The sequence below is a fragment of the Carassius auratus genome, chromosome 46 (genome assembly GCF_003368295.1).
Source record: "Carassius auratus strain Wakin chromosome 46, ASM336829v1, whole genome shotgun sequence".
Lineage (NCBI taxonomy): Eukaryota > Metazoa > Chordata > Actinopteri > Cypriniformes > Cyprinidae > Carassius > Carassius auratus.
The window spans coordinates 413,667-431,922 of NC_039288.1; the positions used below are offsets into that span (position 1 = coordinate 413,667).

The window sequence follows — 18,256 nt, forward strand, 5'->3', positions numbered from 1 at the left end:
GAATCGAACCCACAACCTTCTGTGATGGTAACGCAGTGCTCTATCACTCGAGCCACAGGAATTTCACCAGAAATACGTAGTACCTTATTCAACATATTTTTTAAAGCAAACCACGTTTTTGCACAGTAAACATATAAATGCATGAATATAGAGTACAGTGGAGTCCTAGGATGCGATGTTTCCATTTATATTTGGACATTACAGAACTATTTTCAGATGCTGCGCTGTTTCTGGTTCTGGAACATCCTCAGATCGATCTGAATAACTCAAATGCTGAAATTCATAGTTGTAACAATCACAAAGAAATGATCTCAGATCTTTAATGTTTGATTAATCTTTATTCTGTCTTAATATCTTTAAATGAAGCCATTCTTTGTGGAAGCTCTCAGGTTGACGTCGTGTCTAGATCTCCAGGGTTTGGTTGGATTTTCTTTAAAAACTTATTTTAAGATCTCTGATGAATCCTTGAATCCCAAACCCATATCTGTCCACACACACGGATGCTCAGACAGGAACGCCGTCAGCGGATGAGGATGAAGCTGATTGGCTACTGGAGACTGACCGGAGTGCATGGCATGTTCTTGCCCTGTTCGGGGAAAGAGACAAAAGCTGCCCCCTCGGGATCAATCATCAGAACATCTCCATTCTTACTCTCATCTTTCACAAGAACAAGAAAGGCCTTGGCAACAACATCCGCCCTGCGATGAAAACACAATTATATGAGCGAGCAAAGCTTCCTCAGTCTTGATGATTTAACTCAGACGTGATATGAAGGATTGTAAACTCACTCCAGACAGCCGCGACTCTCCATCATCACGTCTGCTAAACCCTTCAGGGGAAAGAAGCTTCCAGTATGCTCTTCTGAACTCATGACGGACAGAAAACTGGTCTTCACAAACCACGGACAGAGAATGTTGATCCTCACCCCATAGTTAGACAGCTTGGAAACGGCCTGGTGATGAGCAATTAAAGAAATACAAATCAGAGACTTTCTCTTTCACAAAAGAAACACATTGCTTCATATATGAGATACGTACTGCCATGGCACGACTGAATCCCACCACGCCGTGTTTAGTTGCTGTGTAGATGGGTGCCATCGGCAAAGGCCCCAGACCTGCGGCCGACAGGCGAACATTCAGTCACATTTACCTCAAAAATGTTCTCAGTGTTTTTTGGGGGATCAAAAACATCTTTGGACCCCATTGACTTACTTTGCAAGGACAAAAGCAGTGGAAACATTCTTTAAAGTATCTTCATTTGTGCACAACAGATAAAAGTCAATTTATCTTTATTATTTAACTTTGGCTCAATTTTCGAATGAGAGAATTTCCAAAATAATTAATGCAAATGTGTTTTTTTGCACGTGTGGTTACACCAACTACATGCACATGGGTTGTTGATCAAAACTGATGAGCTGATTCTCAGTGGAATTGTCAAACTCTTCACAATTTCTAAACTTTTTTTTTTTTCATTGCGTAAGCCATCAGATGCAAACTGATCCATTCAGTTATCAATAACCAATTTTTAAAAAAGGGATGGTTGTAATGTCTGCTAATGGCATGCCACTAGGGTTACAAAAGGACAGACATTTTCCAGAAACTTTGCAGGATCTTTTGGAAACTGTTGTACATTTTCTGAAACTTTTCCACCCCTTTGCAAATCTTCTTGCCATTGTAATGAAACAGGAATCACAATCTTGCCCATCACTTGAGTTTGGATGAATATACATGGAGCGTTGCACAATCACGACTATTTCAGAACAAGGAGGAACTTCACAACAGCAGCACTGTATGAATACATGTATATTTGTACGGTACATATATCTGTTTAAATGGTTCATGTAAACTGAAAATTCATCCTTGCTTGTCTTGAAAGAGGAAGTCATGTAAGACCAGTGGAGCTCTTAGGGGAAGCAATGGTGAATTTTCAGTTTACATGTAACACATTTCTACAAAAATTAATGTACTGTATAATTAAAAATCTGGATGGGATGTGGATTTGATGGAGTGGAGGTAGGCAGGTGCTGATCAGGAGCCTGTGGCTGTTCTTTCTTTATGCCATCATTAATGTCTTGAACTTTAAAGTGTTTGATGTGTTCCTGTAGCTCAATTGGTAGAGCATTGCGCTATCTAGTGCAAGGTTGGGGGGTCGATTCCCCGGGAACACATGCACTGTAAGTCACTTTTGATAAAAGTGTCTGCTAAATGCATAAATTTAATTTTACTTGATGTGAGCCTCAACCAGCAGCTAGTGATAAAGAGAGATGTGACGTGGGCTCAGTCCAGTCGTGCCGCTGCATTCTGACTCATTTGTAGAGGATTGAATGTGATGGAAGTCAAGCCAGATGAGCATTGCAGTAGTCCAGCCTAGAAATGAACATGGCCTGGACAGAAGTTGTGCAGCACACTCCGTTGGAAAGGGCCTGATCTTTCTGATGGTGTGCAATGGAACCTGCGGTTTATGCAATGTGGTCTTTGAAAGTCAGCTGGTCATCAAAGATTGCACCAAGATTTCTGACTGAACTTGGTGTAATTGTTGAGTAACACAGCTGTCTGGATGGTGAAATCATAGAGTCAGAGTGGCACAGACAAACTGACACTCTTGTATAGAATAGAAAGCAGTCTGTCAACAAATCAGTTTAAAAAAAATGAACGTAACAAGATTGAATTTGCATATACCATGGAATGAAAGTTGCATGTAACAAATATGTCCATGCTGAAAAGAAAGTGTGCCTCACCATGACAAAAATCATTAATCATGATCATTTAAATCACGAGGCATGAATTAAAAGTTTTGGGTGAGTTACTACATCTTGCAGGCATACAATACAGTTCTGGTGTTCCAGCAAACACTTACAGTTTAGAGAATGTTAAGACTGTTTCAAAAAATGTGCTGAGCGATTAAAAAAAACAGTAATTGTTTAATCTATGTTTATTTTAAACAGAGACAGTATCAAACCTGCCATAGATGAGATGTTGACAATGACTCCTCCATTACCACTGTTTTCCTTCTTCATATGTTCTAGAGCGAGATACGTTCCTCTGACCACTCCACCCTGAGATGAGCACAAAACACTTCAGCTGAAAACACAGACCGACAGATGGAAGGACGGACAGATGGACAGAGAGACAGAAAGATGGACAGAGAGACAGAAAAAGACAGAAAGATGGACAGAGACAGAAAAAGACAGAAAGATGGACAGAGACAGAAAAAGACAGAAAGATGGACAGAGAGACAGAAAAAGACAGAAAGATGGACAGAGACAGAAAAAGACAGAAAGATGGACAGAGAGACAGAAAAAGATGGACAGACAGAAAGACGAACAGAGAGACAAACAGTCTCACTCATACCAGGTTGATTGCTATAGTCTTTTCCCAGTGCTTTTCATTGATGATCCCTGCGTTGTTGCAAAAAATGTCTATGCGGCCAAATGTTTCAATAATTTTTCCCATGACTCCTGAAAGGAAAAACATAAAACATTCAGACCATATCCACACTCTCTTTTCAAGCTCTTATAATTCACTTGAGTAATAGTTCGGACTCATGCACACACTCCAAAAACGCTTCGTGGTGCATCCCAAAGAGGCACAGAATCCCTCACAGACCTTTTTCTGGACTGTTCCCAGCTGGTGAATGACCTGCTGATCTAAATTCCAGCAGCACAGTCTTTAGCCATATTCAGAAAACATCTAAAGACACATCGTCAGCACCTGACCAATTAATACTAGCACTATTCTTTTCTATCCGCTCTAATTTATTTTAAATAATAATAATAAAACACCTTTTATGTGTAGTGTCTACTAGTGTGCTAGACTAAACAAGACTCATCACATCACTTTGGTGTTGGTATGCCTGCTTCAGTTGTTCTCCTGGATAAGAGTGAGTAATAGACACTGTAAGTCATATCAGTCAGAGGCGCATGCAATCATCCCCAGTCCCAGACAATAAAACATCTCTGAGTTTTGGAAAGACCTTTGAAGTCTTCCTCTGATGAGACGTCAGCCGTGTAGAACTCAGTCCGGTCACGTCCATGTTCCTGATCAAGTGTGCTCTTCAGTTTCTCTCCCAGAGATGTATTCACATCGATTAAAGCCACCTGTCATCACATGCATCAGTGTGAGCTATGATACAGGACCGTGAGATACAGAACAGGGCCCTGATGGTCTTTACATTCCTCAATAAGATGACTTTGAAATATCATTATTGCTCATTTACAAATAAGCTACCAGTGTAAAGACTTCGTATTGACTAATAAACTAAAACTAAAAAACACAATCAGATCTGACGCCACAGAACAGTTCTCTGCCAGTTCTTCACTTAGGTCCGAATTTTGATGAACATAAATTATTTTAGCCTGTTTACTTTTTATCCCAGAATTTTGTATTTATTTATTACCATTATTATTTATTTATTTATTTTTGTCATCGCAACAAGACTTTTAAACGGTTAAACGTTTCGAAGATGCTTCACATTTTTTAATAATTTAATATTAACTTTTTCCAACTTTTCCTAGGTTTGTGTCAAACTATACAGTTTTGCATACGTGGATAATTCTGTCTAACGATGCTTTGTCTATCCAAGCCAGTGTATTTGTCATGATATAATATAATCGAAAGGGTTTATAATAATTTGTTTAAATGTATTCACTTTACCTTCGCTCCGTTTTTCAGGAGTATTTCGACAAAGCTCCTGCCCAAACCCTGAGCTGCTCCGGTCACTACAGCCACTTTCTCCTTCAGATCCATCACAGCACACACCCGTTAACCCGTCACTCAAACAGCGTTACTCGGGTGTTACTCGGGTGTTATATGGGTGTTATAACACCGGCAGCGTGACGAGCTCAGAGAGGGAGGAGCTACAGCAGCTCTGTGCACGCGGCGAAGCGTTTGAGCTCTAGATCAGGCTTCCTCAGTTTGTTTTCCCCGGGGACAGAATTCCTCCAAGGGCCACTGACTTATATATAGGCTATATATACAGTATTGTTCAAAATAATAGCAGTACAATGTGACTAACCAGAATAATCAAGGTTTTTAGTATATTTTTTATTGCTACGTGGCAAACAAGTTACCAGTAGGTTCAGTAGATTGTCAGAAAACAAACAAGACCCAGCATTCATGATATGCACGCTCTTAAGGCTGTGCAATTGGGCAATTAGTTGAAAGGGGTGTGTTCAAAAAAATAGCAGTGTCTACCTTTGACTGTACAAACTCAAAACTATTTTGTACAAACATTTTTTTTTTTCTGGGATTTAGCAATCCTGTGAATCACTAAACTAATATTTAGTTGTATGACCACAGTTTTTTAAAACTGCTTGACATCTGTGTGGCATGGAGTCAACCAACTTGTGGCACCTCTCAGCTGTTATTCCACTCCATGATTCTTTAACAACATTCCACAATTCATTCACATTTCTTGGTTTTGCTTCAGAAACAGCATTTTTGATATCACCCCACAAGTTCTCAATTGGATTAAGGTCTGGAGATTGGGCTGGCCACTCCATAACATTAATTTTGTTGGTTTGGAACCAAGACTTTGCCCGTTTACTAGTGTGTTTTGGGTCATTGTCAAGGGCATGTCCTCTTCAGCATAGGGCAACATGACCTCTTCAAGTATTTTAACATATGCAAACTGATCCATGATCCCTGGTATGCGATAAATAGGCCCAACACCATAGTAGGAGAAACATGCCCATATCATGATGCTTGCACCTCCATGCTTCACTGTCTTCACTGTGTACTGTGGCTTGATTTCAGAGTTTGGGGGTCGTCTCACAAACTGCCTGTGGCCCTTGGACCCAAAAAGAACAATTTTACTCTCATCAGTCCACAAAATGTTCCTCCATTTCTCTTTAGGCCAGTTGATGTGTTCTTTGGCAAATTGTAACCTCTTCTGCACATGCCTTTTTTTTAACAGAGGGACTTTGCGGGGGATTCTTGAAAATAGATTAGCTTCACACAGACGTCTTCTAACTGTCACAGTACTTACAGGTAACTCCAGACTGTCTTTGATCATCCTGGAGGTGATCATTGGCTGAGCCTTTGCCATTCTGGTTATTCTTCTGTCCATTTTGATGGTTGTCTTCCATTTTCTTCCACGTCTCTCTGGTTTTGCTCTCCATTTTAAGGCATTGGAGATCATTTTAGCTGAACAGCCTTTCATTTTTTGCACCTCTTTATAGGTTTTCCCCTCTCTAATCAACTTTTTAATCAAAGTATGCTGTTCTTCTGAACAATGTCTTGAACGACCCATTTTCCTCAGCTTTCAAATGCATGTTCAACAAGTGTTGGCTTCATCCTTAAATAGGGGCCACCTGATTCACACCTGTTTCTTCACAAAATTGATGACCTCAGTGATTGAATGCCACACTGCTATTTTTTTGAACACACCCCTTTCAACTAATTCAACTAATTGCCCAATTGCACAGCCTTAAGAGCGTGCATATCATGAATGCTGGGTCTCATTTGTTTTCTGACAATCTACTGAACCTACTGGTAACTTGTTTGCCACGTAGCAATAAAAAAATATATATGAAAAACCTTGATTATTCTGGTTAGTCACATTGTACTGCTATTATTTTGAACAATACTGTAATTATAATTATTTTTATTAAAATTATTATATTGTTGCTTTTGTTAAAATAATAAAAAGATGGTCACAAAATAAATATAGATATTCAAACAATTTAGATACAGAAGAGCTTTGCCTGTTAAATAGGCTATTAAAAATATATGAACAAACAAAAAGATCTGGATCTCCATGTCTTCCATCTTCCAATCAAGGGCTCCTCTACAGACTGGATCATACAGCTAAGTTTGGTGACCCATACTCAGAATTCATGCTCAACATTTAACCCATGCACACACACACACACACACACACACACACAGCAGTTGGGGGTTCGGTTTCTTGCTCAAGAGCACCTCAGTCGTGTTATTGCCAGCCCAAGACTCAAACCCACAACCCAGGTTAGGAGTCAAACTCCAACCACTAGGCCACGACTTCCCCCAGTGCTGACACACTACAGCAAAACATTGAAATAAATGACTTGAAACCATTTTTGTTGGTGAAAATACTAATTCTTTTGCACTGTATATTAATTTTGCTCTTTCGAGATCACCTGTCTGCTGCAAAGCCCTGTGTAACGCATGGCCCTGTAATGATCATTTCACAGTCTGGTTAACCATCATTTCCAAACAGATACGGTCATGACATTTATAGTCTGCAAAACCTTTAAGAACTTCCTCCAGTGAATGACGTGTAAATCTTATTCAGTGCTTCTTCTGAAACTGAGCTCAAGCACATCTGATCCAGGAGGACGAAGCTGTTCGGAGTTTGGTTTGTAGACTCTCTTTAAAGCCCAGAGATGAGGGATGTGTGCTGTAGGAGCAGGACTATACTCATCCAGTGCTTCTCATGATGTGACAGAAGCAAAACAAGGAGCTTGCTGATGATAATTAACAACAGACACAATGTTTAAACCTGTTCCTCTTTGTTCAGGAGTCACACTTGGCTCCTTCACGATCAAAAGGGATAAAAAAAAAAAAGGAATAGATTTTTATTCAGTAATATTTTCTGATTATTTAGAATTTTTGGGGATGATACTATGCAATATCGATACAATTGTAATAAATGCTGATCTTTGGATCTTTCTGTTCATCAAAAAACCCTGGAAAAACATTGATCATATCAGAAATGTTTCTTGAGCAGTAAATGATCATATTATTCTGATTTCTGAAGATCATGTGACACTGAAGACTGGAGGAATGATGCTGAAAATACAGCGGAGCATCACAGAAATACATAAGAATACTGAAATGAGAAACATAGGTATATTGATATAAGAAACCATAATTTTAGGTCATTTAATTAGTCATGAGTGACATTATTGTCTTTATTCCTAAAATTAAATCTTGTTCCTTTAATTATCGACACATTCACCGTTACCTGACCATACAATTCTGTGTGTGTTTAGACACTAGTTTATTGATAGATCAGAATAAACATGACAAGTCCAGGAAGCTGTGGTTGGGATGTAACCTACAGCAAAGACTACAGACCCCACGTCCAGAGAAGGAAACGCTTTGGTTTCATGTTAAATAATTCCTCTCTGCACTGTGGAACTAAACGGCAAGCTGAATTAAACCTGTAACACGTGTTTGGGTTCAAGAGCCGTCATCCACAGACCTGTCTTTACCTGCGTCTTAAACCCACTGAACACCAACACCACACCCATCAGGAGACGGTGTCCGCTCGCCCTGTCCTCCGTCTCTCACACACACACGTCTTCCTGTAAGCACACTTAATAACCCTGTATAATGGAGCCTGTCAAATAAACGGATGAAGCTTTAACAGTGGAGTGTTTTATTACATTCACACTCGCTTCAGTTGAGATTATACAGTGGAAAGACATTTAAAAGTGACAAACAAACATCTCTAACCTTCCCAAACTAATGCAAAATGTGCAAAAGAGGAGCCAGAGCAAGAATGTAGTGATAAAATCTGCATTAGGAAACTTAAAACACACGGCACAAAAAAAAAAAAAAAAAAAGTCTTGCGAGTGCATTCGGTGTCAATAACACTGAACTCCTAAAGCATCACACACTCAAACTCTGAAACAAGCAGCAACCCATGAAAGATTTACAGATTGAGTAGTTAGGTTCAGCTTCATGTACAACATACTTTCGGAAGACAAAGGAATACAAGTTACGATTTGGAATCTATATTGCTTTTACATTTTGATTTTGTTTGCATAATATACCACATAAAAAATAAAAAAACTCATGTATGAGAAAAATAAAATATGTAATAGCCTTTTAAAATGTTACCAAAATACAAACATAAAAAGAAAAAAAAAAAGGGAAAATTCCCATTAAAATAAATCCCATTCATGCATCAAACGTGCACCTGATTATATTAAAGACAGAAGTATAAACTGTCGGAGGTGAAGCTGGTGTCTGTCTGCTAGTACTGGAAGCGTCGCTGTAAGGGGGTGGACGGGGGGGACGGCTGGCGCGAGCGCAGCACACGGGTGTACGGTGTGCCCACCTCCGGACGCTGACGCGAGGGAGTGCGAGACGGGAAGAGCGAGCGGAAGAAGGGACGCTTCTCCGGAGGCTGGTTCTCCACAGGAGTCACGGCCACACCACATCCTCTCTTCTTACAGGAGCTGGACGCTGCAGGCGCTGGAGGAGGCTGGCTGCGCTGGAGCTGCGACACAACATCCTCCTTCTTACGCAGCTCTGCTTTGACCAGCTGCAGACTCGTGTGCAGCTCCACCAGCATCTGATCCTACAAACACAGCCAGCGGGTGAGCATGCTTCATTTAGTCCTTATCAAACCAGGGACGTTAATACAATTAATAAAAGCAAGTAGTTTAGAGGAAGGGATGCACGTGAATCTTGTGCATCATCATTTGGATTTTGCTAGTAAATGTATTTAATCTAAATTAGTGTGAAAGGAGTAAAAGAGAGAAGACAGGAAGAGACGTTAGTGTGGAAGAATCCAGCCAGACACTGTTGAATATCAGTAATAGCTCAAATAAATTTACTTTTTATTAAATAAAGGATAATCCACGGCTAGTTGTGCATTCAATGATTTTAATCTGGAGCCACAGAACCACCTGACGCGAAGCACGTTAAAATCATATAATGCACGGCTAGCTGTGGATTATCCAGATTATACAATGATCATTACCAGCATTAATGTTTGTAACACAGTATTACACAGGAAGGGTCAAAATTCCATCAATTAAAGCCCGTTTACACAGAGCACGATAACGTTATATAGTTCTAAAAATCATTTTCGATATAAAATAGAGTCCACACTACAACTAAATGATATCATTTTTAGAACAATTTGACAGCCAATCAGAATGCATCCTGCTGTAACGAGCTCGAGAATTTAAATACGCAGACGCACGTGAATAAACAGGATATCGTTCTTGGTGTGAACAGCTTTAGAGCTGCGTCCTGTCGGTTTGGACCCCAGCTCAGACTGTTGAAGTTGTGTTGTGTGTGGTCACCTGTTTGGCCAGTTTGCCATCAGCGGAGGACAGAGCGTGTCTGAGCTTCTCTCCGTCGGTGTTACGACAGCAGGCTCTTTCTCCAGACTGCAGCTTCACACCCAGCATCTGGAGCTCCATCCGCAGCTGCTTCAGGTTCTACAGCACACACACACACACACACACACACACGCTCTAAACCTTCACATTACGAGCCCTCCTGGTGTTCACCTGATGGTCAGTCAATGTAAATGAGAAGCACTGACCCGCTGGCCCTCCTGCAGCTTGCGCTCGGCTGTAGAGGTCAGGGTTCCTGTGGTGCTCGTCACAGGCAGGTTCTCCTGGAGACGCTTCAGTTCTGAACCAGAGTGAGGGTTTAGTTGATGAACGATCTGTGAATCCTGAGACGGTTGTTTCTGCTCTTACCCAGAGTCTTGAGACGCAGCTCTGTGTGTCTGAGGTCCAGCTCCGCTCGGCACTGCTCCAGCTCAGCCTTACACTGCGTCAGCTCCACGCTCTCCTGCTCCGGCTCTCTCCTGTGTGTGGAAGCCAGGCGCCGCGAGCGCCGAGGACCGCTGACGTCACTCAGAGGAGGGAAGATGGGCGCTGGGCCGGCGTGACCCTCGTCCTTCTCCTTCAGAGCAGCACACAGCTCTCGGATCTCCTCGTCTCGCTCCTTCAACACCAGAGGAACACACTGAAACATCACGTCTCTAACAGAGATTACAGGAGATCTGGACACAAGGGCTCGCTCGTTCGGTTCATTATGTTTTAATAATCATCTTTATAGCAAACGCTGTCCTTTTGAACTTTGTTCATCTGTGAATCCTGAAATACATCAATATTGAGCAGCACATATGTTTTCAACACTGATAATAATCAGAAGCAGTAAATCATATTCTGATTTCTGAAGATCATGTGACACTGAAGATGCAGCATTTCAGCGTTGATCACAGAAGTCAATGATATTTGAACAGATATTCACACAGGAAACAGCCGTTTTATATTGTAATAATATTTCACAATTGTTACCATATTTGAATCAAATAAATCAAGCCTTGGTGAGCAGAAGAGACGTTTCAGACCGTGTTCAGAGCAGATGACTGACCTCCAGCTCCTGGCTGTAGTATTTCTTCAGGCTACTCTTCAGGTTGTTGAGTTTGTTCTCACATCTCTTCTCCATCAGGTCCCTCTCGGTCTCCAGCGTCTCGCTGCACACAGAAGGAAGTTAAATCATCACCACGTCACACACACACACACACACACAGCAGCGGTCAGCACCTGAAGTCGTCCTGCATGCGGCTGATCACCTCCATCATCTCCGCACAGACCTGCTCTCGCACCGAAGCCTCCAGCTCCTCTTTCTCCTGCCGCTGACGCAGCACTTCACGCTTCAGAACATCGATGGCCTTCAGCAGCGCCTGCACAGCACAGACATACAGAACAAACCGCTCTAACCTTCAGGACATCACATGAGAACCGGATTACAATATCAGATTCCACAAATAACATTCAGCTTTCAAATGTTCTCTTCTAAACTATCCTGCTGCTTACAGTACACTCAGGAAGTCTTCAGGACTGCTATTTGATTGTTTTGATGCAGTTAATTATTAGCTAACAGTTCCTTCAGGAACCCCAGTTTGGGGAATCTTGACGACGAACAGAACACATCGGACTCTGTATTTTTATATCAGCCAGTCCTCTCGCCTCTCTTATGAAGAATCAAGTGAAGCTGTATTTACTTCAGGATCAAACATGGTGATGTCTCCTTCCTCATCGCTGTCCTCCTCTTCCTCCTGCTCCAGGACAGTGGTGTTGGGATGCTGCTCGCGGAGCAGGGACAGGATGTAGGCCACGCGTGTCTTACTGCACGGGCCGTGCACCAGCTGACACACACACACACACACACAGAGAGAGAGAGATGTGTGAGTGGAGGATGTTCTCCAGAGAGGAGAGACTGAGCAGGGTGTTATATTCACCTGTGTGGCGATGGCAGAGAACTTGAGCGCCTGCAGCGTCTCGTCGTATGTGGAGGCGCAGGGGTTAATGTTGACCAGCATGCAGGAGCGGCCGTGACCACAGAAGAAGCTCTGCAGGACCCTGGTTAGCTTGCTGTCTCTGAAGGGCACCACCAGCGGAGGCCGTGACCTGTGATGATGACAGAATCAGTGGACCAGGCCCCAGCGAGCCTCCTGCTCCTCGTTCGGTGAAGCAGCACTCACCTGTTGTTCTGGTTGTGTCTCAGAGCAGTGATGCAGCGGCCCAGCGTCAGCAGAGACGTGTTGATGTTGTTCGCCTCCTTCATTCTCTCGCCGCTCTGCTGGGCTTTACAGCGCTCAGATCCTGCCAAGTCACACACCGAGAGCCTGCCGGACCAAACAGAGGACAGCTCCACCTTAAATCTACAGGCTTCAGTCCAATACCACAACTACAGAAGACACCACTACTGAAGCAGCCGACCGTAACGTGAACGACTCACTCGCTGATTCTGGTCACATGTCCCAGCTCCGCTTGAGGCTTGACATGAAGAACACGGATGGTAAAGATACTATGGCTAGAAATGGCAAGAACACACATCATTATATTATTATAGTTTAAATGACTTTGAGCTCAAGTGTCACAATGCTTCATCCTACTGTAAGGAGACGCATGATTGGATGAGCTGCTCACAGTAAGACACGTGTAAAGAAGCGGTGATTCGTACCTGCGGCTGGAGTTGTGGTTTAGGTGAGTGCTGGCAAAACTTTGGTTACGTTGTCCAACTTTCAGCACTTTCCAGGCCTCTTCTGCACTTTGAACCTGGATCCAGGTCAGATCTGATGCAACGACACGCACCGTTCAGTCTCATCAAAACACATTTAAATCTCAGTTCTGTTGGGTTTGTGAATCTCACCCTTCACGTAAGGGTTTCCGTGTTTGTCGTCGCTGAGGCGTAGCGTGGCTCTCTTGTGGGACTGCAGTGAAGGTAACGTGTCCAGGAGATCGTAAAGAAACTCATTGTAGATCTCATAAAACGAGACCCAGATGGAGAACTGCACACCCTCCTCCAGATCCTCTCCACCGCTGAGACACAAACCATTCGTCTCCAGACACACTCCGTCCGAATCTGGAGGACAAACACACACCGCGCAGAAGCAGGGTCACGTCAGGATCTCAAACACATCTAACAAGCAAAGCTGGAGTCTTTAAGTGACCTAACATCAGCATTCACTGAACCCAAGTCTGTGCTGCGAGTGACGTAGCTCTGGGTGGATGTGAGAGCGGCTCACCCTCCAGCTGTGTTGTGATGTGACTGGTCACTGAGAGTCCACTGACACCGCTGTCCCAGGACAGACCCGCTCGCAGCCGGGACGCAGCTCCACCGCTGCTCTCCACCTGAACAACACAAACACACAGACATTCAGACCAGCAACTGCTTCTTATCACTGATCGCTCATTCACACATGTATCCCACTCTTGGCACTTAATATAATGACTGACAGTGAGGATTTGACCCTCTTCAGAGGGTTGTAGATGTGTGTCACCTCTCTCAACAGAGCGTCCCGCCGCATCTCCTCAGCGCGGACCTCTCGTGCGTCCAGTTTGCGCACCTCCTGGCTCAGCACGGGCTTGAGGTCCATGGCGGAGTACAGGCGTCCAGACAGCTTCAGGAAGACGGAGACCAGCGCTCGCGGCAGCAGACCCACCTCTCCACCCGCACCTGCTCAATCACACACTCTTAACACCGTCCAGCTGAACACACACACACACCGTGCGGACCGGAGGACGTCTCACCCTGTATGGTGTAGGTTTTGCCCGAGTTGGTCACGCCGTACGTGTAGAGGAGCCGGTTCTCTCCACGCAGAACGTCTCGCACCATCTCCCGTACGGTGTGATCGTACACCTCCTGCTGAGAGCTCTGTGGCCCAAAGATCTGCTCGAGTGAGAAGAGTCGTGTGATCCGGGGGGAAGCTTGCTCTGTGAGGACTTCCTCGAGGGTGGATGCCTTACCTTGGTGAAGCTGAACTTGTGCAGGCTCTGAGCGACGCCTCTCTCGGCACTCTTCATGTTGCGCGAGTCTTTCGGCGCCCGGAGAAGCAGACTGTCCTCAGACTGAACATTCACACAACCCTGAAGAGCACAAAGACTTCACTGTCAGACAAACAAGCCCTTCCTCTCTTCTAGAGCATCAGAAGAGTGTGCCTCGCTCCTTCACCTGCTCCTCTCCTCGCTCCTTCTCTGCGTCAGTAAGAGGACGGATCCGCAGGAAAACCTTCAGCTTGTCGGAGCCGTCATCAGCGCTGCCTCGTCTACTGACATCAGCCGTGATCTGCACAGACCAACAGATCCATCAACATCTGAGCCCCTGAGCATTAACACAGCGGGAAACATCTCCTACAGCGCTCTCTAATGAATACAATCAGTGTGAGGAGCTGCTTCTGGCAGTCTGATAATGAGAGACACCAGAGCCCACTACACAAACATTCACATGACTGGATGAATAAATCAACAGTAGTGCAGTACAATACATCACATTATATACTAGACTGGTGTCTAGGAGTATTACACTGAAAGAAAAACTGCTATTTTAATAGTATGTCTGTATTTCACCATTTAATTTGATAACTTGTCAAATCATATACACACAGAAACTCAAAGGTCTTCACAACACCCCACCAAAATAAAGTGAAGAAACCAAAATAGTAGTGATAACTAAAACATTCTTTCATCCATGTTTTCATTTCAACAATAAACTTTTGTTGCACACTTAAAAGAAACTTTAAGTTTTATGTGTTAATTTAATTACTATAATTTTAGATGACATATTAAATCATAAGACAACAAATATAAAACATTTTATACGGCCCCATTATTGTTCATTTGAATCATGCTTTTGATTATTTAAACATAACGGAGTCATTAAAACATAATTCTGTAATAAAACTGAGCTCATAGTACTATTTTCTGTTTATAACACTGTAAGTGTAGTAACCAGGTATTGTTTTGTGCCGTCTGTAACTCTCTAGTGATCTGGAGGAGCTGGATCGACTGGTTCAGGTGTGTTTGGAGCTGAACCCAGAGATACAGTTCGGTTAGTTGCAGTAAAAATGTTAACTTCCATAAGCACTTCTACTTTTAGTTAATTGTTAAATAATGTAAATCTAAATCTTGGATTGGTCAAAAAAAAAAAAAAAAGTAGTCAGAGCGTCTACCAGAAGAGGAGAAGTCCAGCTAGTTAATGTTTTTTTTTTTTTTTTTAAAGAAAATGACCAGTGTTTTTTCTAGATAAGACTCTTATTCCTTGGCTGGGATCATGTAGTTAGAGCCCTTTAAAGCTGCACTAAAACTGTGATCTGGACCTTCAGCCCGTTGGTCCCCTCTGAAGTCCATTATATAACGTTAGTGAAAAATCCTGGAATGTTTTCCTCAAAAAAACCTTCTTCATTTCTTTGCGCAGAAGACAAGACATGCACATATTGGATGACATGTGGGTGAGTAAATTACCAGGAGATTTCTATTCTGTAAGTGAACTGCCCCTTTGAGGGACAACACTATGGAAGTCACTGTGGAAGGGAAGTCACCCGTTATAAGCCCTAAAGAGTCCAGGAGTCAGTCGTACCTCTGTGGGGTGTGTACGGGGGTCTGCCCCGGGGCTGATGACGGAGATCTCTGGTAGAACAGACACAAAGCGCTGAGATCTCACCACAGATCCCAGATCAGCAGCAGTGGACTCAAACACAGCCCCGCACTCTTCCTCATCAGACAGGAGCGCGCACGGAGAAGCCAGAGCCATGATGACACACACTAGACACGAGAACGCGCACAAAACAACGAACATTAACATTACTGTCAGGACGGTAATGCATGGGCAGATAAAGTTAACTAACGAAACATTAGTCACTCGGCTCAAAGACTGACTTGGGAACATACATTATAGCTAACAACAAAATACAAGAATAACCGATAAACATTTCGACAGAATAACAGGATTTATTTTAGTAAGCTAACGCTTTGTTTGCTCTTAGCAGTTAGCATCGCATATTCGCAAACACTCGGCAAATGCATTTTCGTACCTTGATTTATGACGTCCACTGGTTCCAAACGTAATTTTACAGTTATATAAGATATTCTTACAGTTAAACTAGGATCAGAACACCTAACCTGGACACAGTTAGTACTGTAAGTAACCTAACCTAAACTCGTCCGTCCACCTGCACGACTCACTAACGGCTCTCTAACAATAAATTCGAACGCCGCGGTAAGCGCGCTCCACCAATCACCGCGCTCCGGAGGCAACTCCAACTGTCCAATCAGACACGCCGGAAGAAAATCCTTTCCTTTTGATTGGTCAGTATTTCATAAAGCGCTTCCCCTCCCTTCGGGGGAGGCGTGGCAGCTAACTTGAAAACTGAGTCTCTTATTTAAAATGTAAATATTTTTAAATGGGTAGAGTTCAATACTAAATGGTGCAAAACGTATAAAGTGTGAAACGAAGCGGTGTTGCCAACCAATTTTCACTGTAAAAGGCAGGTCGATTTGTTGCTAAAAGCCGTTAAAATACGTTGTGACATCGTAGCGCGATGACGCCATTACGTAACCTTGACGGAAAACTGCCATTGATTGCATAGAATACAAAATGTGATGGGAAATATGCTTCGACTTGCATACAGATTAAAATGTCCATTGCTAGGTGTGTATGAGCACATCCAAGTGGATGTATATGGATAGCTATATTTATGTGTGTGTGTGTGTGTGTGTGTATAATGTTCAGGCAATATTTAGTATACAATATGTAAGTTTTCCCAGTTACTGACTGACAGCTCTCCACTCCTCACTGCTGACCTATTCAAACATAAGCACAAATGCCTTTAGATGAACATAACATTTGTGTTTTATTGTTCTGTGATTGAGAAGAAAGTGTTGAAGTGTTTGAGTTCTTCATGCAATCCAGCAGTTTGAGCTTACATTTCCTTCAGTCCAGTTCTTATTTATTTCACTTTTAGTGTGAACGGGCTTTTACATTTGCCAGAAATATAACTTTCTATATTAAAAACAAAAAACCCCAATATCAGATGAGAAAATGTGATGCACAAGAAATGTAACGCATTGCTTTCCATAAAAAGTAACTCAAATAGTTAGTTACTTTTTTTTTATAGAATATTGTAATACATTACATTTGAAAAATAACTTTCCCCAACACTGCTGACCATAGTTTAAAAGTAAAACAACACATGGTTACTATGGTTTACTATAATACAACCATGGTTAATTTTCATAAGGGTAGCTATATGTTTAAATGTATAATGATCAAAACAGAGAGTGAAATTAGTTTCAGTGTTATGTGTGAAAGTGATGACATGATGTCCAAAATGGTTGTTAATTCATTGCTAAAACTGAGTTGCTTGTGTATTTGCATATATTTGCATAGCTCGATGCCTGAATGTCACATTACTCCAGTGTTGATGAAGTATGTTGTTTTCAAGCACAAATGTTTTCTTCATTCTCTTTTGGTCAGTCTGAATGTGTTATTAAACCGTCTGTGAGCTTCTGAACTTCAGGACCTAGACGTCCCACAAAATATGAATGATGTGTGAAAGTCAGAGTCCAGATGCTCAGGAAGTTTAGACCGACCAGTCGTTTGCATTTGTCCAGTCTGATCAGCAGTTCTTTAATCATTTAAATAAATAAATAAATGAATTTCCCCCATCATCATAAAAAGACAGTCTGTGAGGATTTAGATGTTGTTTTGCATGCTGCATTACCAGTGAATGATAAAATCAGACATACACAAGTCACGCAATTAGTGTTTTTGATCTAAAAGGCTTTAGGTTTAGGTTTTATTCTATAGGTCTGTTCACTCACACAGAGAGAGAATCAGTGGGACGAATCAGAGACAGATGTGTGGGACATGTGCATGCTTCAGTCCCGTCTGATTGGTGTCTCGAGGGCTCCATAGAAGGAGCGAGTATCAGGAGCCAAAGAGACTCGTGAGAAACAGAAACACCAGAGCATCAGTACACAAGCATCACAATGAAAAGTTGCTAAACAGAGACGTGTGAGTTCCCCGGGCCAGACCTCGAACCCCACAGTGTTTTATCACTGGACTTTGGAAATACAATAATATGCTTTAGATGCATCTGTTACTCTAATATAATGTCTGATTTATCACTAGATTGTTTGTATTCCTCAGACTGGATCAGGCGAATGAGTGAGAGGTTGTGGCTAAACTCTGTCTGGACAATAGTGTCTCTGTCATGAAGGTGTTCAGTTACAACA

At 42.5% G+C, this 18,256-nt stretch overlaps 2 protein-coding genes across 2 annotated transcripts; both read right to left on the reverse strand.

The window, feature by feature from the left end:
* Positions 1–90: 90 nt before the first annotated feature.
* On the reverse strand, positions 91–4,809 carry LOC113063802 (15-hydroxyprostaglandin dehydrogenase [NAD(+)]). The gene is made up of 7 exons (XM_026234130.1): positions 4,653–4,809; positions 3,973–4,096; positions 3,351–3,457; positions 2,959–3,055; positions 1,038–1,114; positions 789–952; positions 91–698 (listed from the first exon to the last, which is right to left on the reverse strand). The coding sequence occupies exons 1-7, from the start codon at positions 4,743–4,745 to the stop codon at positions 548–550; spliced, it is 813 nt and encodes a 270-aa protein (XP_026089915.1). The 5' UTR covers positions 4,746–4,809; the 3' UTR covers positions 91–547.
* A 3,531-nt stretch (positions 4,810–8,340) lies between these two features.
* Positions 8,341–16,229, reverse strand: kif20a (kinesin family member 20A). Its single transcript, XM_026234131.1, has 19 exons — positions 16,054–16,229; positions 15,600–15,784; positions 14,196–14,309; positions 13,991–14,110; positions 13,775–13,913; positions 13,525–13,700; positions 13,270–13,375; positions 12,894–13,106; positions 12,705–12,816; positions 12,480–12,554; positions 12,223–12,366; positions 11,980–12,148; positions 11,743–11,886; positions 11,282–11,421; positions 11,109–11,211; positions 10,427–10,676; positions 10,267–10,358; positions 10,022–10,159; positions 8,341–9,288 (listed from the first exon to the last, which is right to left on the reverse strand). Exons 2-19 carry the CDS (start codon positions 15,771–15,773, stop codon positions 8,962–8,964), a joined length of 2,736 nt encoding a protein of 911 aa, XP_026089916.1. The 5' UTR covers positions 15,774–15,784; positions 16,054–16,229; the 3' UTR covers positions 8,341–8,961.
* Between the last annotated feature and the right edge of the window lie 2,027 nt (positions 16,230–18,256).